The sequence below is a fragment of the Furipterus horrens genome, unplaced genomic scaffold (genome assembly GCF_987537825.1).
Source record: "Furipterus horrens unplaced genomic scaffold, mFurHor1.1.pri manual_scaffold_1, whole genome shotgun sequence".
NCBI lineage: Eukaryota > Metazoa > Chordata > Mammalia > Chiroptera > Furipteridae > Furipterus > Furipterus horrens.
The window spans coordinates 137,817,510-137,842,288 of NW_028327171.1; the positions used below are offsets into that span (position 1 = coordinate 137,817,510).

The 24,779-nt window shown below is 35.3% G+C and overlaps 1 protein-coding gene across 1 annotated transcript in view; it reads right to left on the minus strand.

The window, feature by feature from the left end:
- LRP1B (LDL receptor related protein 1B) overlaps positions 1 to 24,779 on the minus strand; it is a 1,919,366-nt gene that overhangs the window by 589,623 nt on the left and 1,304,964 nt on the right. Inside the window, exon 32 of the mRNA XM_090279551.1 lies at positions 10,866 to 11,015. Within this exon, the coding sequence (XP_090135677.1) occupies positions 10,866 to 11,015 (150 nt within the window). The remainder of the gene's footprint in view (positions 1 to 10,865; positions 11,016 to 24,779) is intronic.

Consider the following 24,779-nt stretch of genomic DNA (forward strand, 5'->3'; position numbering starts at 1 on the left):
ACAATAAATTCCAGCAAGTACTTATCCCAATTAGGCCAACTGAAAACAGCACTAAATGATAAAGTGTCTGGAATTAGTCAACAGAGAATGTATTATCTTCCATCAGGATAATGCAACACTGCATGTTTCTTTAACGACCAGGCAAAAACTATTACAGCTTGGCTGAGAAGTTCTGATTCATCTGCTGTATTCACCAGACATTACACCATTGGATTTATGTTTATTTCAGTCTTTACAGAACTCTATTAATGAAAAAATACTTAATTCACTGGAAGATTACAAAAGTAACCTGGAACAGTTCTTTACTCAAAAAAGATAAAAAGTTTTGAGAAGATGGAATTATGAAGTTGCCTGAAAGATGGCAGAAGGTAATTGAACAAAATGGTGAATAAATTCAATGAAGTTATTTGTGAAAATCAAAAATGTATCTTTTAGTTTTACTTAAAAACTGAATGAACTCTTAATTTTACAAAACTTCTAAAACACATTAATATGAACTCTGATTAGCATAACTTCACAAGTGACCTTTATTTTTATTTTCTATTTTTGCCTGTCCTGCATTGCTACAACTTACTCAATGGTTTATGTTGAACTATTTCCTGTACCCTTAGATCAACCCATTGACAATAAATTCATAAACGATTTTTAGGACTCTGTAGCTCATAGGGTCAAGGCTCATATTTTTGCAGAATAAAAAATTAAGGCATAATTATTGTCCCGTATCCACAGCTAGCTGGTTAATAAATAGCAGGAAACTAAAGTACACTTCTTTAATTGATAAAAATGATAAATTTGGTAATCTTTAAGTTTACATTTAATTTTAAATGTCTATGATTTAATGATATAATGAAGACTATATATATATATATATATATATACATATGAGTATATATATATATGACTTAAATATCCATCTATTATCTATCTGTCTATCTATCTATCTATCCCTAGACATTCAATATACAGACACACCTATTTCCCTTGACATTCAAGAAAAATATTCAAAGTTAATTTTGTTATTCCTATCAACAAATATTATGATAAATATATATAACCCATAAAAGAACAACAAAAATAGTAGATGTAAAATTGAGTTTCAAAGAGAGTAACTGTGTATACAATGGATTAGCAGAGTACAATGAATAAATAGCACATAAGGTATGAGTGTAGAATAGATGTTTAAATTCAGACCCAAGATGGTGGAGGACTAAGTAGAAGCTACACTAACCTCCTCCCAGAATCAATCTGGAATTAACTAAATTGTGGACAAATCATCTGGATAAGTAACTGAACACTAGCTGGAGAGAAGCCTTATAACCACAGACAGACAGAAGAAACAGCTTCAACACAATGTGACTAGTATGGATTGTGGCTTGTTGGGCTCTCACAGTCAGCAGCTGAAGTGACAAAGGGAAACTTCAGTGGCTGGAGGTTCCCCATGAGAAGTGTGGGGTCTAAACCCCAAGCTGGGCTCCCCAGTCTACAGCACCAGAACTGAAAAAGAACCCAGGTAACATCCAACTTTGAAAAGCAGGATGTTATAAAGGTTTTTATCTGCCATTGAAAAATGGCTGGAGTCACAGAGAGCCCCTTAAAGAGCCAACAAAAAAAAAATTTATTTGCATCTACTTACCTGGGGCTCCAGCAAAGGTGGTGCAGAGTGGACTAGATATGCTTGAGGAGAGCTTGGGAATGGTGGCTTTGGGGTTGAAATTGAGGGAGCAACTGCCAGGATCCCCATACTGAATCATTCCCCATACTGCAGGAGCCATCTCATTCAGGCAGAGCAGTCCCCTCCAAGTGGCATCATCCTGAGGGGAGCAGTAGCCTTGTCCACAGGAATTACTCTGCCCCACCCTGTGTTTCTTAAGCCTGATTTCTGATTACAGATCAACAAGTTTAACAACCAAAGGGACTGCCACAGACTGTAGATGCCTGGTAGTTTCAAATAGGCAGCCTAGACCCAGACTGGGACACCATCTGATGACACCAGGGGCAGATCCAGAAAGGTAAGAAAGTGGTAAACACTAGATACTACTGAGATGAATTCTACTGCTGTCTTCTACAAGATTTACATTATTTTCTCTCCTGCATAGCTGTTTAACATTCATTTCTTGTCCTTCAAGTTTGTGCATAGTAAGTCAGTAGATTTGATATCATAGCTATTTTAAATCTTATATTTTGCTCTTCTCTCCTCTAACCCCATTTTACCTTCTTCTTTTCTTTTCTTATTTTCATTTTAAATTTTATTTTCTCTCTTACTATGAATTGTTTCCATTCTGCACTATTACTATTTCTCCCCCCTACAGCTTCTCAAAACCATTTTTCTTGTCATTAGTCATCTCACTCACTTATTTTTCCTCTCTTAAAATAACCTTAGTCTCTCTCCATTTTTATCAGTCTTTGTTCTTTGGTTGTGAATATGATAATTGTTGTTACATTTCTTCAATTTTATTTCTAAATCTTTATTAATTTTGTAATTCAAATCTCAAATTTTACAATTTCTCTCTCCTACTCTATTTTGCCTTCCTCCTGAACTTTATTCTTTTTTTTCATTTTAAGTGTAAATTTTTCCTGTCTTAGCTTGGTTTTCATTCTCCCTGCATCATCTCAAAATCACTTCTCATTCCTCTAGACATCTCTTAAACTTTTCTTTCTTTCTTTTCTCCCTCTTATTCCCATCCCACTTATATTAAGCTTTTATCATTTGTTGTTGATATACTGTGGTGGAGCTTTTTCTCCAGTTCAGTTCCTTTTTAAAAAAAATTTACTTATTTTTTTTCTTTCTCTCACTATATATATATATATGTGTGTGTGTATATATATATATATATATATATATATATATATATATGTTAAATTTTTGTTTAAATCTAATATTATACACTTCACTTCTCTTATTCCATTATGCCTTCTTTCCTCCTTTAATTTATACTGTAACCTTTACTTTCTTTCTCTCTTTGTCTTGTCCCTATTCCCTACTCTTATTATTGTTTTTCTCCCATATACTCTCAACTATTTTTCTTTCAGTTAGTCATCTCATATTCATTTTACCTTCTTATAATATTCAGTCTCTTTATACTTTTATTAATACTGGTCCATTTGCTATTGATAGTGTGATTGTGGGTGGGGGTTATTTTTGCAGACATGAATTTGTTTCCTGGACTATGTGGTTTTGTGTTGACAGCACTGGTACAAAAGCATATAAGACGTGGTGATAGGAGTGACTCAGTCAGACAACTGGAGGGAAAGCCCACCAAACACCTACCCAACAAGAACCAAAACCAAGTTAAACCAGAGAGAGTCCTCATAAGTGGCATAATGGCATCCCAAGAGCATCAAGTTCAGGAGGTCAACAAGATGGCACCACTGAATCCCACAGGTCTCCTACCACTGGTCACACCACAAAGACAGTGTGTCAAAGCAGATCAATCTAAGAAGCAAAAACAAACAATAAGTCACCTAAAATGGGAAGACAAAGAAACAACTTCAATCAAAAGGAAAGAAGGTATCTCCAGAAAGAGTGCTAAATGAAATAGATGCAAATAACTATCAGACATTGAGTTCAAAATAATGGCTATAAGAATTATTAATGAGCTCAGTGAGAACTACAAAGAACTCCAGGGAAGCTACAGGGAACTTACTGAGAACTAAACCAGTATGAAAAGGGTATAGAGACTATCAATAAGGGCCAGGAGGAAATAAAGAATATGATTTCTGAAATGAAGAACACAGTGGAAGTAACTAAAAGCAGGAGAGATGAAGCAAATGATTTAATCCAGCAGTTCTCAACCTGTGGGTCACGACCCCTTTGGACATCAAATGACCCTTTCACAGGGGTCACCTAAGACCATCGGAAAACACATATATAATTACATATTATTTTTGTGATTAATTGCTATGCTTTAATTATGTTCAATTTGTAACAAGGAAAATACATCCTGCATATCAGATATTTACATTACAATTCATAACAGTAGCAAAATTACAGTTATGAAGTAGCAACAAAAATAATTTTACGGTTGGGGGTCACCACAACATGAGGAACTATATTAAAGGGTCACAGCATTAGGAAGGTTGATAACCATTGATTTAATTAGTCAGCTGGAGGACAAGGTAGAAAAAAATTCCCAGGCAGAGCAAAAAAAGGAAAAAAAAAAGATGGAAAAAAATGAAGAGGGTTTAAGGGAGCTGTCGGACAACATGAAGTGTAATAATATCCATAGCATAGTGATACTAGAAGAAGAAGAGGAACAAGGCATAGAAAATCTGTTTGAAAAAGTAATCACAGAAAACTTCCCTAACTAGATGAAAGAAACAGTTATGCAAGTCCAGGAAGCACAGAGGGTCCCAATCAAGACAAATCCAAGGAGGCCCACTCCAAGACACATAATTAAAATGGCAAAATTTAAAGACAGAGAATCTTACAGGCAGTAAAAGATAACAGCTAGAAACATACAAGGGAGCCCTGATAAGGTTATCAGCTATATATTCAACAGAAACACTACAAGCTAGAAAGAAATGGCAAGAAATACTCCAAGTAATGAAAATAAAAGGCTTGCAATCAAGCAAAGTTCTACACAGCAAAGTTCTCATTAAAATTGGAGGATGAAAAAAAGACTAAAACAATACATCTCTACCAAAGCAGAATTGCAAGAGATGCTAAATGGACTGCTTAAGAAGATGGGGACAGAGAGAGAAAGAGAGAACAACACAGGTACAAAGAGGAAAAATGGCAATGAATAAGTGCCTATCAATAATAACCTTAAATGTAAATGGATTAAATGTTTCAATTAAAAGGCATAGGGTAGATGAATGGATAAGAAAACATGACCTGCATATATGCTATCTACATAAATCAATGCCAGAACAAAAGACCTACACAGACTGGAAGTGAAGGGTTGGGAAAAAAAAAATTCCAAGAAAATAAAACTGAAAAAAAAAAACAAAAACAAAAAATTGGGGTAGCAATATGTACATCATACAAAATAGATTTCAAAACAAAAGCCATAAAAAAAGACAATGAATGACATTAACTATATAATACTTAAGGGAATAATCCTTCAAGAAGATATAACCCTTGTAAGTATATATGCACCCAACATAGGAGCACCCAAGTATATTAGGAAAATCTTGGAGAACTTCAAGAATGATATCAACAGCAGCACACTAATAGTAGGAGATTTTAACATTCCATTTTCAACAACGGATAGATTTTCCAAGCAAAGAACCAACAAGGATATTGTGGCATTAAATAACACTCTAGATCAAATGGACTTAATTGATATATATGGAGCCTTTCACTCCAAAGAAGCAAAAAATACATTATTTTCAAATGCACTTGGAACATTTTCAAAGAAAGACCACATGGTTATTAATAAAACATGCCTCAACATTTTCAAGAAAATTGAAATTATATCAAGCATCTTCTCAGATCACAATGGCTTGAAACTTGAGACCAACCTTCAGGAAAAAACTCAGAGACATACAATATCATGAAGACTGAATGGCATTATATTAAATAATGAATTGATTAACAATGAGATCAAGGAATAAATCAAAAAGTGTCTAGAAACAAATAAAAATGAGTACACAACATCCAAAAACCTATGGGGCATAGCAAAGGCAGTCTTGAATGGGAAATTCATAGTCATAGCCTAAAAAAGATAGAAAAAATTCAAATAAAAAATCTAATCCTACATCTACAAGAACTAGAGGAACAACCACAAATAAAGTAAAATTGGGTAGAAGGAAGGGAATAATCAAGATCAGAGAAAAATTAAATGACATAGAGACTAAAAGAGTAATTCAAAGAATCAATAAATCCATGATCTGGTTCTTCCAAGAGATATACAAAAGCAATAAGCCTTTAATCAGGCTCATCAAGTAAAAAAGAGGGATGACCGAAGTAAATAAAATAGAAACCAAGGAGGAGAAATTACAACTGCTACCACAAATTTACAAAGGATGGTAAGCAATTACTATGAACTATATTCCAAGAAATTTGAGAACCTGGGAAAAATGGGCAAATTTCTAGAAATATATAATCTTCCAAAATTGAGTTAAAAAGAAACAGAAAGCTTGAATAGATCACTAACAATGAGTGAAACTGAAGCAGTAATAAACTCCTAGTACACAAAACTCCTGGACCAGATTGCTTCACAGGCAAATTTTACCAAACACTCAGGGAGGAGCTCACTCCTATCCTTCTCAAACTATTTCAAAAATTTCAAGAAAAGAGAAGACTCACAAACTCTTTTTATAGTGCCAGTATTATACTAATTTCAAAACCAGGCAAAGACACAAAAAAAGAAAAAATACTACAGGCAAAAATTGCCGATGAACATAGATGCTAAAATCCTCAACCAAATATTCTCAAACTGGATCCAGAAATACATTAAAAAGATCATACACCATAATAAAATGGGATTCATCCCAGGGATGCAAGGGTGGTAAAATATTTGCAAATCAATAAACATAATACACCACATAAACAAAATTAAAGACAAAGAAATCATATGATCATATCAATAGACGCTGACAAAGCATTTGATAATGTATAGCACCCATTTGTTATACAAATGTTCAGCAAGTTGGAAATAGAGGGAGCATACCTCAACTTAATAAAGGTCAAATATGATAAATGTACAGCCAATATCACACTCAATGGGCAAAATCTAAAATCTTTCTAAGATCAGGAACAAGACAGGGTGTCCCCTTTCACCACTTTTATCCAACATAATATTGGAAGTCCTAGCCACAGTGATCAGACAAGAAAAAGAAATAAAAAAGCATTTGAATTGGAAAGGAGGAAGTAAATCTGTCTTTATTTGCAGATAAGATGATAATGTATATAGAAAACCTTATAGGCTCCACCAATAAACTACTGAACCTAAAAAAGTGAATTTGGCAAAATAGCGGGATAAAAAGTCAGTATTCAGAAACTGAAGGCATTTTTTGGACATCAACAATGAAATATCAGAAACAGAAACTAGGAAAACAAATCCCATTTACTGTAGAAACAAGAACAATTAAGCACCTCGAAATAAACTTAACCAAGGAGGTAGAAGACCAGTACTCTCAAAAACTACAGAACACCGAAGAAGGATATTAAGGAAAATCAACATCAGTAAAATGTCCAAAATACCCAAAACAATTTATCGATTAAATGCAATCCGTGTTAAAATGCAAATGAATATTTCACAGATTTAGAATACCTCAAAAATTTATATGGAACCAAAAACAACCCCAAATAGCCTCAGCAATATTTAGAAAGAAGAACAAAGTAGGAAGAATCACAATACCTGATATCAAACTATATTACAAACCCACTGTAATCAATAGAGTCTGGTACTAGCATAAGAACAGACACACAGATCAATGGAACAGAATAGAGAGCCCAGAAATAAACTCAGGTCTCTCTGGTCAATTAATATTTGACAAAGGGGGCGCAAACATACAATGGAGTGAAAAATAGCCTCTTCAAAAAATGGTGTTGGGAGAACTGGAATGGTACATGCAAAAAAAGGAACTAGAACACCTATTTCCTCTATACACCAGAATAAAATCAAAATGAATAAAATACTTCAACATGGGCCATGACACCATAAAAGTTCTAGAGGAAAACATAGCCAGTAAAATTTCAGATATCCCACATAGCAATATTTTCTCCAATACATCCTCTAGGGCAAGGGAAATAAAGGAAAGAATAAACAAAAGGGACTACATCAAATTAAAAAGCTTCTTCATGGCTAAAGAAAACATCATCAAAATGAAACGGGAACCAACCATATGGGAAAACATTAGTCAATGATACCTCAGATAAGAGTTTGTTCTTCAAAATATACAAAGATCTCATACAACTCAACACCAGGAAGACAAACAATCCAATTAAAAAATGAGAAAAGGAGCTGAACAGACACTTCTCCAAGGAAAACATACAGGGTCCCCATAGGCATATGAAAGAATGCTCAACATCACTAGCCATTAGAGAGATGCAAATTAAAACCACAATGAGATACCACCTCATACCAGTCAGAATGGCCACCATTAACAAATCAACAAACACGTACTGGTGAGGATGTAGAGAAAGGGAATCCTAGTGCACTGTTGGTGGGAATGCAGACTGGTCCAGCTTCTGTGGAACAGAATATGGGATTCTCTCAAAAAACTAAAAATGGAACTGCCTTTTGATACAGATTTTCCACTGCTGGGATTATACACAAAGAATCCTAAAACATCAACTCAAAAGAAGCTATGCACCTCTATATTCACAGCAGCGGTATTTATAATAGCCAAGTGCTAGAAACAGCCTAAGAGCCAATCAGTAAATGAGTGGATAAAAAAAATTGGTATATTTACAATGGAATACTACACAGTAGAAAGAAAGAAACTCCTACCTTTTGCAACAGCATGGTTGGAACTGAAAATTATTATGCTAAGTGAAATAATCCAGGTGGTGAAAGACAAATACCCTATGATCTCATCTATAAGAGGAACCTAATGAACAAAACAAACAAATGAGCAAAATAGAACTAGAGGCATAAAAACAAGGAAGAGACTAACAGCAACCAAAATGGTGGGAGGAAATAGATAAGGGGGAAAAGAAGGGGAAGAGTCTAGTTAAAGAACAAGTAAAAAAGACCCATGGACATGGAAAATAGGGTGGAAATTGACTGAAGGAGGAGGGGGTGAGTGGGGCAGGTGAAAGCAATGGGGGATAATTGGGACAACTGTAATAGAACAACAACTTTTAAAATATATTCAAATTGACTCTTCATAACTAATATATCCTTTTAAAAAAGTTATTCTATATACTTCATGACATTTAGAATTATAAATATGAAATTGATTTCTGATTTCCTGTCACCAAATATAACTACTGAGATTGTGCGTGAAACACCTTACTTATTCTTACACTGTCACCTACCATGAACACCCTTGAGCCAGCCATTCACTAAATAAAGATGCAGCTATCCTCACCATAAAAAGCTTTCTTATGATACCCATTCTTATATCTTCTTTAAAAGGTCAAACTATCTTTTTACATTAAAATTCAGATTTGAAAAATCAGCTTCTAAGACCAATCCCGTAGAGTCTGATTATTTGTTCTATGGAAAGCCATATCTCCCATTAAGCTTTGTAATTATCTTACTTGACTGAAAACTTTTTTCCAGAAGACTGAAGAAAAGGAATGAAAACAGCCTCAAATTAGTAAAATCTCCCTCCTAAAAATAGGCATATTTCATTGCATTGTGGTTTGCGTATTGCAACTTGCAGATATTACATATTTTATAAATTGAAAGTTTGTGGCAACCTGTGTCAAGCAAATTTGTCAGAGCCATTTTTCAACAGCATTTTCTTACTTTATGTCTGTGAGTCACATTTGGTAATTCTCAAAATATTTCAATTTTCTTTCATTATTGTATTTGTGTGGATGTAATTGTTTTGGAAAATTAGGAACTGCCCATGTAAGGCAGTTAACTTAATTGATAATTGTGTGTGTTTTGACTGCGCCAGTAGCAGGCTGTTCCCCACCCTTCTCAGTCTCCTTGTGCTTCCCAATTCTCTGAGACACAAAATATTAAAATTAGGCCAATTAATCACTCTATAAGGGTATCAAAGTGTTCAAGTTAAAGGAAGAGTTACACAATTAAATCAAAAGCTATAATGACCACACTTAGTAAAAAAGGCCTTTTGAAAGCCTAGACAGACCAAAAGTTCCACATTTTGTGAAAAACTGCCAAGTTGTGAGTGCAAAGGAAAAGATCTTGAAGGAAATTACAACTGTTTTTCCTTTAGTGAACATACAAATGATAAGAAAGAGAAACAGCCATTATTGCTGAATCTACTCCTGGTGAATATGCTGTGAAGACTGTTCAAATGACAACAAAGGATTTAGAATATTACATAAACTTAGTTGATAAAGCAGTGATAGTTGACAAAGCTGCTTGAAAGGATTAACTCCAATTTTCAATGTTCTACCATGGGTTAAATGCTATCAAAAGGTATTCCTGCTGCAGAGAAATCACTTGCAACAAGAAGAGCCAATTGATGTGACAAACTTCACTGTATTCCTATTATAAGAAATTGCTCCAATCACCCAAACCTTTAGCAATCACCACCCTGATCAATCAGCAGCCACCAACACTGAGGTAAGACTCCACCAGCAAAACGATTGCAGCTCTTCAAGACTCAGATGAATGCCAGTCTTTTTTAGCAATAAAGTATTCTTTAAATTTAAGTATACAGATTGCTGTTTTAGACATAATGCTATTACACACTTAATAGACTACAGTATAGTACAAATATAACTTCTATATGCACCAAGAAACCAAAAAAAAAAAAAAACTAGCGTGACTCACTATATAGCAATATATGCTTTATTGTGGTGGCCTGGAACTGAACCTGCAATATCTCCGAGGTGTGCCTGTATGGAAAAGAATTATTTGTGGGAGAATAATTTTGATCCTTGTTGAATAGACCCTGTGGCCTCATGTCTTGAATTATTTGTGTAGATTAAGCTATCCTTTTCATAAGCAGAGGTGTGGCAGATTTGCTATTGTGACAAATAAGCAAGGCCCTTACACTTTAAAACACTGCAGAACACAGAAAGTAATTGTAAAATAAAACAAATCTCAGTAAGCAAAGAACCAATAATAATAAACTCCCTCATCAGATAATCTCAAAAGTCTGTTTGCTAATGCTAAGAAAAAGAAGAAGGAAAAAAATCCTCACAGAGATGTGCAATTTAAATGTGCTTCTTGTGTTAATGGAGCAGTGACTCTTCTCAGCTTTAAACAGGCCATAATTAATCAACCCCCAATCAATACAAAACATCCTAACTATAGGACCATTGTACTTACCCATGATGGTTAGCGCTGTAGCTTTTGTTAATTCTTCTTTCATTGACTCTATTACTTCTAAATGACCACCATCTAGGTTACATCTATTTATGGTTCTATTTCCCGAACTGATCCAATAAAGCTTGTTTTCCATGTAGTCTATCGATAGACCTGTAATTAAATTATACATCTCAAACATAATAGTAGCCACTTAAATAGTAAAAGTCACATTGTACTGGATTTTAGGGAAAAAAATATGTTGCAAATGCAGAGTTTTGTCCTAAAATATAGGGTCTAGCTAATGAGAAATATACAGGGGTAGGCAAAAGTAAGTTAATAATAATAAATAACACAATAATTAATAAATACATATTAATAAAAGAATAAAATCTGTTTTGCATACTTACAACTGTAAATATACTTTTGCCCACCCTGTACATATACTGTTTTAACTCTCTGAAACAATATACTTTTATAAGCAATTAACTATTATCTCTGTTAATTATTACAACAATCTTAGGACATTGAGTTCTACTTTATAGATAAGGAAAATAATACATAGAATAATTTTAAATGAGTCCTTAAATAGTTTCGTTCCAGACATTTTAATAAAGGTTCTATTTACAAAATGAGTGCCTGTCCTCTTATTACACCAGTTGGCCTCAGAAAGTTTTCATGTGTAATGCTCACTTGGGATACTAATTTGACTTATACAATTTATAATCTCTCTTCTACTTTCAGTAAAACTTACTTTAGGCAGATATACAATAGACTTAAATAGGGGTATTCAACTTTTCTCAAGTAAATTCAGAGGTAAGAATTTCAACAATTAATAATTTCACTGATGTGAAATTTAACTGCCCTCATTTAGGGGCTGCCTAGAAGAGTAACCGTGCAACAAGTAAGTGAACTAAGTCAAAATCATAATGTGTCAAGGTAGGTTAAATTCATTGTATTTTATGGACAGTTTTATATGTTAAAATAGTATTTACAGTTATCAAAAGTCTCAGTACATGTATATTTTGATTGCCAAGGGTTTTTAGTACAAATTTATTTAATTAGTTGCATGCTCAATAGGCTCAGGATCTACATTATAACAATAACTGTGTTTCCATTTTGGTTGTTTGTGATCCACAACTAGTTGAAAAGCACATTCAGACATACATGTACTCACGCATACAATACAATAAACTGTTTCTGAGATCTCCCTCAGAAAATGAACAAATTGCAAAAAAAAAAAATCTTCCCTATAAAAATCCGTATAAGATTTATTTTTAAAAAGGAAAGAAGAAAAGAAGGAAGAAAGGGAGAAGGAAGGAGTGAGGGAAGACAAATGAAGAGAATTACAAGTTCAAGTGCATTGAGAGAGGATTAAGCACAGCTCAGATAGTCTCAACTATTGAGTTCCAGACCAGAGAGTGGAAATGACTTATCAGACCACTTTTAATAAATTAGAAATAATCCAACAGTTCTATACAATATGTCAGAGATTTATTGATGTTTTGGCAATAAAAGTCTTGAAGTTCCACCAGAAAAATCACAATGCTTAAAATTAGACATTTCAAGAAAGACATTTTCAGGTTTCTCTTTTTTATTTATTTATTTATTTATTTATTTATTTATTTATTTATTTATTGGATGACCACAGATTGCCTTTAATCACAATGAAAAAAAATTAGATTATGACTATCACAGTCATACTCTATGATGTAATATTTTCAGAGTGAAAGTCTGCTCACCATTTAATTTTTTATGAGAGAAATTTGGTTATTCTGCAGATACCTTAGTGCATCTTTTCTAGTGTAAAAAATTCTGGTTTAGACCATTTAATTTCCAGAAGTGGTCTATTTTATGTTGTGCTTAGTTGATTATCTAAAGCACATAATTCCATCTGTAATCAGCAATAATGAATATCTTTACTACAAGTTGATAATACAAAATATAACTTCAAACCTTTTGTTGCCAAATTTTCATTAAGAATTAAATTAACAAATACATTTACAAAAAATTTTCTTTAGGAAAATTATCTATCCTTCTAGGTAGTTTAAGTTTTATCTCTCAATTAAGACAAGCCACCAGAGAACAATATACATTTTTATATCACTGTGTTTTTATTCTTCTCTGACTCTCTTGCTGAATTGAGCTTTGGCATTATGCCCTTCATTTAAATGAAGGATGCTTTAAGAAGTAGTCATAAGAAAAACACTGTTATATTTCCCAGGGTAGAGTATCTGAAAGTAGTACATCACACAGTGCCTTCTTTATATAAAGACCCATGGGAGAAATTTCTTTCAGGGCTCAGTGCCAGGAAAAGCTATATATGGAAAATATAAAATTGTAGCTGAGCATATTTCTCTCTTTGCTTTAGCTGCAAAGGAACTGAAGAATCTGATTGTAGGCCATATTCAGCAATTGTAAAGGAATTGCATTTATGCTAATTTTACTCCTGACTTAAGTCCTTAACCTTGATTTTTAAAACTAGTATTTTTTTGGCCTTTCTTAGGGAACGTGTTTAAGTTTCCTCAACCCCTTTTTGGAAGGACATTTCATTCTTACTGAATGTGTTTAACTTCAAATTAGTCCACTATGTCAGAACTTTCTCATGCACTTAACTCCCAGCAGATTGTAGAGTCTAACTTACCCAATATAAAGCAGCTATCAGAGAGAGGAGAAAAGTTACAGTCTGGGTTAAATTTCCCAGAATCTATTACTCAACACATTTGTTTCTGGACTATGAGTAACCTAGAGGGAAGAAACTCTGTCAGTGAGCTTTTTATCTTTGCTTACAGCAAAAAAATAAAAATAAAAAAAATAAACATTGAGTGAATGAATACGTTATTTAAATGACCCCATCATGAATATTATAAGTTGTCTTCAAGAAGTTCAGCCTAGCAAAGTTAAATTATCCTCACAATAGAATTTTTAAAAATATACCCAGACACTATGATAACAAAGAGGAATAAATTTTGGTACAGCTTATATTTTTACATCAATATTAAAATTAAATACTTTAAGATTAGTAGTTTTAAGATTCACAAGACAAATATTTGAAATTTTCACATTAACCTATATATGCATGTGATATGTCACCTAGTCATTTACATATATCATCTCTCCTACAAAATATATCAGTTTAACCACTAAATGTTATTGAGTGTGTTTATTCTCAAGTTTATAAAATATAATTGGAATCTTTGAAAAATCCTGATTAATTCAAGAAATTGGTGATATGTTTTAAATTCATGAGTATTAAGTATATTTAGAAGTATATATTTATAAAGTTTATTAATATTAATGTTTTCAGATCCTAAGACATTTTTTGTTTTACTACTATCATATTCTTGGGTCTGTTTTAAAAATCTTTACCTGAGAATATGTTTATTGATTTTAGAGAGAGAGGAAAGGAGAGTAAAAGAGAAACATCAATGTGAGAAATAGCAATTGGCTGCCTCTCGTACATACCCTGACTGGCAATCAAATCCACAACCTAAGTATGTGTCATGATGAGGAATTGAACATTCTATCTTTTGGTGTATGGGGCAATGCTCCAACCAACTGACCCACCTGGCCATAGCCTATTAAGGTCTGAATGACACTGAAAATTTAATTAGTATCCAGTTATTGGAATAATTTCTGAACCAGATTTCTGCTACATGAGATATGACTCACTAAGCAGTAGACTAATATTAATTTTGATTCAGTTTAAACTACTGAGTGGATCCAGAATGCTAATCAATAGTCATGAAAAAAAAAACAGATAAAATATGAGCATGTTGATAAAACTGTTCTGGAACCTACACAAAGAAATATGATTGTGTCTGTATGAGAAGGTCCTCAGAGTGGGTGACTGACATAAAAAAAAATCTTCAGGGTGATCCAAGAGGGCGGAGGAGTAAGCGGAAGCTACACTAACCTCCTCCCAGGACCAGCCAGTGCTGACTCAGCCCCAGTACAGCAGACAGACCATTCCCCTCCAAGTAGCATCAGACTAAGGGGAAATAAAAGCCCTGCCTATAGGAATTAAGCTGCCACACCCACAGTCCTTAAGCCTGACGACTAATAACAGATTGAATAGATTAACAACTAAAGAAGACAGACAAAGGCAGTAGATCACTGGAAGTCTCCAATAGGCTGCCTAGGGCCAGTCTGGTACATGATCTGACGCTACCAGAGGCAGACCCAGGAAGAGCAGATCATTCTAAGAAGCACCAACAAACAATAGGAATCACAAAAATGGGGAGACAGAGAAACAACCCCCCATCAAAAGGAAAGGTAGAATCCCCAGAGAGAGTGCTAAATGAAATAGAGGGGAGCAAAATATCAGATACGGAATTCAAAACATGGATTATGGAGAAGCTGAATGAGCTCAGCGGAAACTACAAAGAACTCCAGGGAATCTACAAGGAACTCCAGAAAAACTACAAAGAACTCACAGAGAATTACAAGAGCATGAAAAAGGACATAGGAGCTATCAATAAGAGCCAGGAGGAAATGAAGAATACGGTCTCTGTACTGAAGAACACAGTAGAAGGAATTAAAAGCAGGCTAGAGGAAGCAGAAGATCGGATTGGCGAGCTGGAGGACAACGTACACAAAAACTCCCAGACAATGCAACAAAATGAAAAAAGACTGAACAAGACTGAAGAGGCTCTAAGACAGCTGCAGGACAACATGAAATGTAATAATATCCGTATCATAGGAATTCCAGAAGGAGAAGAAGAAGAGCAAGGGATAGAAAACCTCTTTGAAAAACTAATGACAGAAAACTTCCCTAACATGAAGAGAGAAAGAATCATGCAAGTCCAGGAAGCACAGAGGGTTCCAATGAAGATGAACCCTAACAGGCCCACCTCAAGACACATCATAATTAAAATGGCAACATTCAAAGACAAAGAGAGGATCCTAAAAGCAGCAAGAGAGAAACAACTAATAACATACAAGGGAGCTCCAATAAGGCTATCATCAGATTTCTCAACAGAAACACTACAAGCCAGAAGGGAATGGCAAAAAATATTTCAAGCAATGAAAAACAAAGGTCTACAACCTAGAATACTCTACCCAGCAAAGCTCTCATTCAAAATGGAAGGTGAAATAAGGATCTTCCAAGACAAAAGAAGGCTAAAAGAATACATCTCCACTAAACCAGCAATGCAAGAGATGCTAAAGGGTCTGCTTTAAGAAGATGAAGAAACAGAGAGAGACAGAGAACACGAGTACAAAGGGGAAAAATGACACTGAATAAGTACTTATCGGTAATAACCTTAAATGTAAATGGATTAAACACTCCAATTAAAAGACATAGGGTACCTGAATGGATTAGAAAGAATGACCCACATATATGCTGTCTACAAGAGACACACCTTAGAACAAAAGATCTACACAGACTGAAAGTAAAGGAATGGAAAAAAAGTATTTCAAGCAAACGGACATGAAAAGAAAGCCAGGTTAGCAATACTTATATCAGACAAAACAGATTTCACAGCAAAGTCCATAAAAAGAGACAAAGAAGGGCATTTCATAATACTTAAGGGAAAAATCCATCAAGAAGATATAACCCTTATAAAATATAGGCACTCAACTTAGGAGCACCCAAATATATAAGGAAAATTTTGAAAGACTCCAAGAAAGATATAGACAGCAACACACTCATAGTAGGGGACTTTAACACCCCATTGTCAACAATGGACAGATCTTCGAAGCAAAGAAACACCAAAGATATGGAGGCACTGAACAACACTCTAGATGAAATGGACTTAGTCGATATATATAGAAGTTTTCACCCCAAATAAGCAAAATATACATACTTCTCAAATGCACATGGAACATTTTCAAAGATAGACCACATGGTAGGACACAAAACAAGCCTCAATAAATTCAAGAAAATTGAAATTATATCAAGCATCTTCTCAGATCACAATGGCTTAAAACTGGAAATCAACCTCAAGGAAAAAACTCAAAAACATTCAAACTCATGGAGAATGAATAACATGCTATTAAATAATGAATGGGTTAACAATGACATCAAGGAAGAAATTTAAAAGTTTCTGGAAACTAATGATAACGAACACACAACAACCCAAAACCTATGGGATACAGCGAAAGCAGTCCTAAGAGAAAAGTTCATAGCAATACAGGCCTACCTAAAAAAGCTAGAAGAATCTCTAATAAAAAAAACCTAACCTTACAGCTACAAGAACTAGAGGAAGAACAACAAGCAAAACCCAGATCAAGTAGGAGGAAGGAAATCATCAAGATCAGAGCACAATTAAATGACATAGAGTCTAAACTAACAATTCAAAAGATCAATAAAAGTAGGAGATGGTTCTTTGAAAAGATAAACAAAATTGACAAGCCTTTAACCAGGCTCATCAAGAAAAAAAGAAAGAGGACCTAAATAAATAAAATCAGAAATGAAAGAGGAGAAATCAAAACTGATACAACAGAAATACAAAGGATTATATGAAATTATTACGAACAACTGTATGGCAAGAAATTTGACAACCTAGAGGAGATGGACAAATTCCTGGAAACCTATAGTCTTCCTAAACTGAATCAAGAAGAAGCAGAAGGTCTGAATAGACCAATAACAGCTAGTGAAACTGAAGAAGTAATCAAAAAACTCCCAGCACACAAAAGCCCTGGGCCGGATGGCTTCACAAGTGAATTCTACAAAACATTTAGGAAAGAACTAACTCCTATCCTCCTCAGACTATTCCAAAAGATACAAGAAGAGGGAAGACTCCCAAACTCGTCTATGAAGCCAGTATAACCCTAATTCCAAAACCAGGTCAAGACACAACAAAGAAAGAAAACTACAGGCCAATATCGCTGATGAACATAGATGCTAAAATCCTCAACAAAGTATTGGCAAACCAGATCCAGCAACACATTAGAAAGATCATACAACACGATCAAGTGGGATTCAACCCAGGGATGCAAGGGTGGTTTAATATTCACAAATCAATAAACGTAATACACCACATAAACAAAATGAAAGACAAAAACCACATGATTATATCAATAGATGCAGAAAAAGCATTTGATAAAGTACAACACCCATTTATGATGAAAACTCTCAGCAAAATGGGAATAGAGGGAGCATACCTCAACATAATAAAGGCCATATATGAGAAACCTGAAGCCAACATCATACTCAATGGGAAAAAACTAAGAGCATTCCCCCTGAGATCAGGAACAAGACAAGGATGTCCACTCTCTCCACTCCTATTCAACATAGTCTTGGAAGTTCTAGCCACAGCAGTGAGACAAGAAAGAGAAATAAAAGGCATCCAAATTGGAAAAGAGGAAGTAAAACTGTCATTATTTGCAGATGACATGATAGTGTACATAGAAAACCCTATAGACTCCACAAAAAAACTACTCAACCTAATAAGTGAATTCAGCAAAATAGCAGGATACAAAGTCAATATAAAGAAATCGAAGGCATTTTTATACACCAACAATAAAAACTCAGAGATAGAAACTGAAAGAAAAATCCATTTACCATAGCAACAAGAAAAATAAAATACCTAGGAATAAACTTAACCAAGAAGGTAAAAGACCTGTACTCAGAAAACTACATACCACTGAAAAAAGAAATTAAAGAAGATACAAATAAATGGAAGCATATACCATGTTCATGGATGGGAAGCATCAACATCATTAAAATGTCCATACTACCCAAAGCAATTTATAGATTCAATGCAATCCCTATTAAAATACCAGCAACATATTTCGCAGACCTAGAACAAATACTTCAAAGATTTATATGGAACCAAAAAAGAGCCCGAATAGCCACAGCAATTTTGAGGAAGAACACAGTAGGAGGAATCACAATACCTGATATCAAACTATACTAAAAGGCCACGGTAATCAAAACAGTCTGGTACTGGCATAAAAACAGACATATAGATCAATGGAACAGAATAGAGAGCCCAGAAATAAACCCAGGTTCATATGGTCAACTAATATTTGACAAAGGGGGAAAGAACATCAAATGGAATGCAAAGAGCCTCTTCAACAAATGGTGTTGGGAGAACTGGACAGGGACATGCAAAAAAATGAAACTAGACCACCAACTTACACCATACACCAGAATAAACTCAAAAGGGATCAAAGACTTAAATGTAAGCCATGATACCATAAAAGTCCTAGAGGAAAGAATAGGCAGGAAAATCTCAGATATCCCACGTAACAACATTTTCACTGATATATCTCCTAAGACAAGGGAAATAAAGGAAAGAATAAACAAATGGGACTACATCAAACTAAAAAGTTTCTGCTCAGCTTAAGAAAACATCAGCAAGATCAAAAGGAAACCAACCATATGGGAAAATATATTCGCCAATGACATCTCAGACAAGGGATTGATCTCCAAAATATATAAAGAACTCATATGACTCAACACCAAGAAGACAGACAACCCAATTAAAAAATGGGCAAAGGACCTGAACAAACACTTCTCCAAAGAGGACATACAGAGGGCCCATAGACATATGAAAGTATGCTCAACATCACTAGCCATCAGAGAGATGGAAATAAAAACCACAATGAGATACCACCTCACACCAGTCAGAATGGCCATCATCAACAAATCAACAAACAACTTGTGCTGGAGAGGATGCGGAGAAATGGGAACCCTGGTGCATTGCTGGTGGGAATGCAGACTGGTGCAGCCACTATGGAAAACAGTTTGGAATTTACTCAGAAAACTAAAAATGGAACTGCCTTTTGAACCAGCAATTCCATTGCTAGGATTATATCTGAAAAGTCCTGAAACACCAATTCAAAAGAACCTATGCACTCCAATGTTCATAGCAGCACTATTTACAATAGCCAAGTGCTGGAAACAACCTAAATGCCCATCTGTAGATGAGTGGATCAAAAAACTGTGGTACATTTACACAATGGAGTTCTATGTAGCAGAAAGAAAGAAGGAACTTCAACCATTTGCAACAACATGGGTGGAACTAGAGAAAATTAAGCTTAGCGAAATAAGCCAGGCAACGAAAGAAAAATACCTTATGCTATCACCTATTACAGGAAACTAGTGAACACAAACAAATGAGCAAAATTGAACCAGAGCTATGTAAACAAGAAGTAGACTAACAGTAACAATGGGAGAGGTGGGAGGGAGAGAAGGGGGTAAGATGGGGAAGGGTCAAGTCAAAAACATGTATAAATGACCCACGGACATGGGGAACTGAGTGGGGACTGAATGTGAGGGAAGGGAGGGGCAGGATAAAAAAAAAAAAAAGAAAGAAAAAGAAAAAAAAATCTTCAAAAGAACAATAGGATCTCTCTGAAGAATATGAACGTTGTGATATAGTCTTAATTTTGCAAAACATTTATTTTTTAAATCACTCGGATCTGCTTATCAAAAGAGGAACTCTGGATTCAATATTCTAATAGATATATCAAAGGGAAAAACAGTAATCATTTAAGTAGAAAAACCTTTATGACAAGAAGAATCTTTTTTATCTCTTCCTTATTATTATAATAGTGCAGTTAATTTATATGCTTTGATTCTACCACTTTTTAATTTAAGCCAAAATTTTTCCTTAATTTATTATTTTATTTGAGAATTTGATTAAAATATGCTAATTTTTAAAATTGAGAGACAATGTAATTTGTTGAAATTATATAATTGCTCTCATAATAGAAATAATTCACACATTGATATGACACTTCTATATATATTCTTAAAAATATAATCTGAATATAGTTTTCATATATTACTAAAAATTAAATCCATTAATATTTAAGTATTGTTAAAATTAAGACTAAACCATTCATGTTTCTAATTTTTCAAATGACTTACAATTAAATCAATGTAGTATGAAATATGGAATTAAAACTAAATGTGGCATTAAATTATACAGTATCTTGACTATAATAATAAACATAGAAATCTACACATGATAAATTTTATAGATATAAATACACAAATATAAATAAGTACAAACAAAACATAAAATCTGACTAAGACTGGTGGATTGTATTAAGGTAAATACCTGGGTTGTAATATCGTACTATTGTTTTACATAATATTCTAATTGGGTAATATTAGATAAAGTATACATGAGACCATCTGTATTTGTTTTTGTTTTTTAAGATTTTGTTGATTTATTTTTAGAGAGAGGGGAAAGGAGGAATAAAGAGAGGGTGATAAACATCAATGTGTGGTTGCCTCTTATGTGCCCACAACTGGGGACCTGGTCCACAACCCAGGCATGTGCCCTGACTGGGAATTGAACCAGCAACCCTTTGGTTCACAGGCCAGTGCTCAATCCACTGAGCCATACCAGCAGGGCTATGTATTAGTTTTTGTAATGGCAGGTGAATCTAAGATTATCTCAATAAACATTTTAATTTTTTAAAAAGCCAACTATTTGACAACTAGTTGAGTATGTATAAGAACAGAATATGCCACTCTAAAATATGCCATTTTGGCTTAAGAATTATTGTAACCCAAAGACATTTGAGATATAGCATAAGCCAAGTAAAAGCATTCTGTACTTCCCCACTATTTGCCTAAAAGCTGGCTTAGACTCTTTATCACTAGGCTAGACTGATCAGCCCAGAGATGGCATGAAGAATCTGTATAACAAACCTTACTAAAACAACCCTTATACTCCATTATTTTCCCTCAGTTTTACCTACCACAGTTTGTCTTCCTTTAAAGTCTACAATCTTTCCTTTGTCTTGTCACTTCTGTGCAGCCTTATTGTTCTTTGTTAAGATGCTATATAAGCCTGAGTTCTAACCACTCCTTTGACTTACTCATCAATTACTTTCTCCCATGCTACTTTTGTTAATAAATACTTTTTCTTCTACTAATTTGTCTTTTGTCTGTCTACTTTCATGGGTCACACCCAGGGAACATAGGAAGACAGATAAGTTTTTTTGCTTTACCTCTTCTGCAAGTATCTATACTGCCCTAATCTTCATCTAAATTCTTGCTTAGAAATATCCTTCTCAATTTGTGCTTTAAAAAGTCATTAATACCAGAGAAAAAAGATGGCGGAGGAGTAAGTGAAAGCTACACTAACTTCCTCCCAGAACTAGTCTGGATTTACAACGTAATTTTGGAGAAATCATCTGGAATAACCAACAGAACACCAGCTGGAGAGAAGTCTTATAACCACGGAGAGACAAAAAAGGCCGCTACATCACAACGTGACCAGTAGAGATTGCGGAGACGCGGAAGGGCTGGCTGGGCTCACACGGGTGGCAGCTGAAGGGACTGAGAAACAGCTCAGCAGCCGGGGGTTCCCCCTGAGAAGGGCAGGGTCTAAACCCCCAGCTGAACTTCCCAGCCTACAGCAACAGAGTGGAAAGTAAAATAGTATCCAGCTGAGAAAAGTGAAAAGCCACAGGGTTTCTTGCTAGCCGGAGAGAAACAGCTGGAGAAAAAGAGCTCTTAAGCGGATCACATACAAAAATATTTTGGCCCCCACTTACCCTGGGCTCAAGCGGAGGAAAGGCAGAGAGGACTGGAGATGCTTGGGGAGAGTTTGGTGTGGTGGCTTTGAGGGGAGAGCTGGGGAAGCGGCCGGCTGGGTCCCAGTGCTGACTCATCCCCACACTCCAGGCAGACCATTCCCATCCGAGTGGCATCAGCCTGAGGGGAAGCAAAGGCCCTGCCTACAGGAATTAAGCTGCCACACCCACAGTCCTTAAGCCTGACCGCTAATCACAGATTGAATAGATTATCAACTAAAGGAGACAGACAAAGGCAGTAGATCCCTGGAAGTCTCCAACAGGCTGCCTAGGCCCAGACTGGTACAGGATCTGACGCCACCAGGGGCAGATCCAGAAAGTGCAGATCATTCTAAGAAGCACCAACAAACAATAGGAGTCCCAAAAATGGGGAGACAGAGAAACAACACCCCATCGAAAGGAAAGGTAGAGTCCCCAGAAAGAGTGCTAAATGAAATAGAGGGGAGCCAACTATCAGATATGGAATTGAAAGCATGTATTATGGAGAAGCTCAATGAGCTCAGCGGAAAGTACAAAGAACTCCAGAAAAACTACAGTGAACTCCAGAAGAACTATAAGGAAGTTACTGAGAATTATACCAGCATCAAAAAGGACATGGAAGCTATCAATAAGAGCCAGGAGGAAATGAAGAATACGATCTCTGAATTGAAGAACACAGTAGAAGGAATTAAAAACAGGCTAGAGGAAGCAGAAAATCAGATCAGCGAGCTGGAGGACAATGTAGAGAAAAACTCACAGACAGTGCAACAAAATGAAAAAAGACTGAACAAGACTGAAGAGGCTCTAAGACAGTTGCAGGACAACATGAAACATAATAATATCCGTATCATAGGAATTCCAGAAGGAGAAGAAGAAGAGCAAGGGATAAAAAACCTCTTTGAAAAACTAATGACAGAAAACTTCCCTAACATGAAGAGAGAAAGAATCATGCAAGTCCAGGAAGCACAGAGGGTCCCAATGAAGATGAACCCCAACAGGCCCACTTCAAGACACATCATAATTAAAATGCCAACATTCAAAGACAAAGAGAGAATCCTAAAAGCAGCAAGAGAGAAACAACTAATAACATACAATGGAGCTCCAATAAGGCTATCATCAGACTTCTCAGCAGAAACACTACAAGCCAGAAGGGAATGGCAAAATATATTCCAAGTAATGAAAAACAAAGGCCTACAACCAAGAATACTCTACCCAGCAAGGCTCTCATTCAAAATGGAAGGTGAAATAAGGAGTTTCCAAGACAAAAGAAGGTTGAAAGAATACATCTCCACCAAACCAGTATTGCAAGAGATGCTAAAGGGTCTGCTTTAAGAAGATGAAGAAACAGAGAGAGACAGAGAAGAACACTAGTACAAAGGGGGAAAATGACAATGAATAAGTACTGAAAGAAAGAAGGAACTTCTACCATTTGCAACAACATGATTGGAACTAGAGAGAATTATGCTTAGCGAAATAAGCCAGGCAACAAAAGAAAATTACCTTATGCTATCACCTGTTACAGGAAACTAATGAACAACACAAACAAATGAGCAAAATTGAACCAGAGGTATGTAAACGAGGAATAAACTAACAGTAACAAAGGGGGAGATGGGAGGGAGAGAAGCGGTAAGAAGGGGAATGGTCTAGTCAAAGAACATGTATAAATGACCCATGGACATGGACAACTGGGTGGGGACTGAATGTGGGAGAAGGGAGAGACAGGGTGCAGAGAAGCAAGAGGAGGAAAAAAGTGAGACAACTGTAATGGAAAAACAAACAAACAGAAAAATTTTTAGTGGGGGGAAACAAGAAAAATATAAAGAATAGAAATGCAAGTTCAGTGAATATTAGAAGGACAAGGTTTTTCCTTCACACTGTATATATTTTCTCCCTATCTGATCCCTCCAGAATTTGGCATTCTAAAGAAGTAAGTAATGACCTAAGTTTCTTTGCATAAAACTAATAAGACCAGTTGTTAATAACGATTTTTTTGACTAAGACTTTGACTGGAATGTCATGCCTAAAGGAGACATGCTTGGGCTTTGGTTGTTACCAAAAAGCCCTGAGCAACTGGGACTGACTTTCAAAGGTAATAAAAGTCCACGAGATAAAAGGCCTGGTACCTTGGATCGATGAGCGGTCCATAGCAATCTTTCCAGGGAAGGAACGAAGGTTGTTTTCCTGTGAGATGGCTAGAAGGGACCTTAAGGCACAATGGAAAACCAGGAGGACCTGGAAAAGACAGGTGTTTACAGGCAAGGCTGAATGCCAGGTATGTGGCTCAGCTTCTGTGCCCTGAAGGGCACACTGAAGGTCACCCTAAATGTTCCTTGTGTAAGTTCGAGCAAAGCAGAACTAAAGATCATAAGTGATCATTTGCTGCTCTTGTTGTGTTTATGCAAATGAACAGGATAAATTAAAAATGGACTTAATGCAGTCCCTTTAATGACAAGG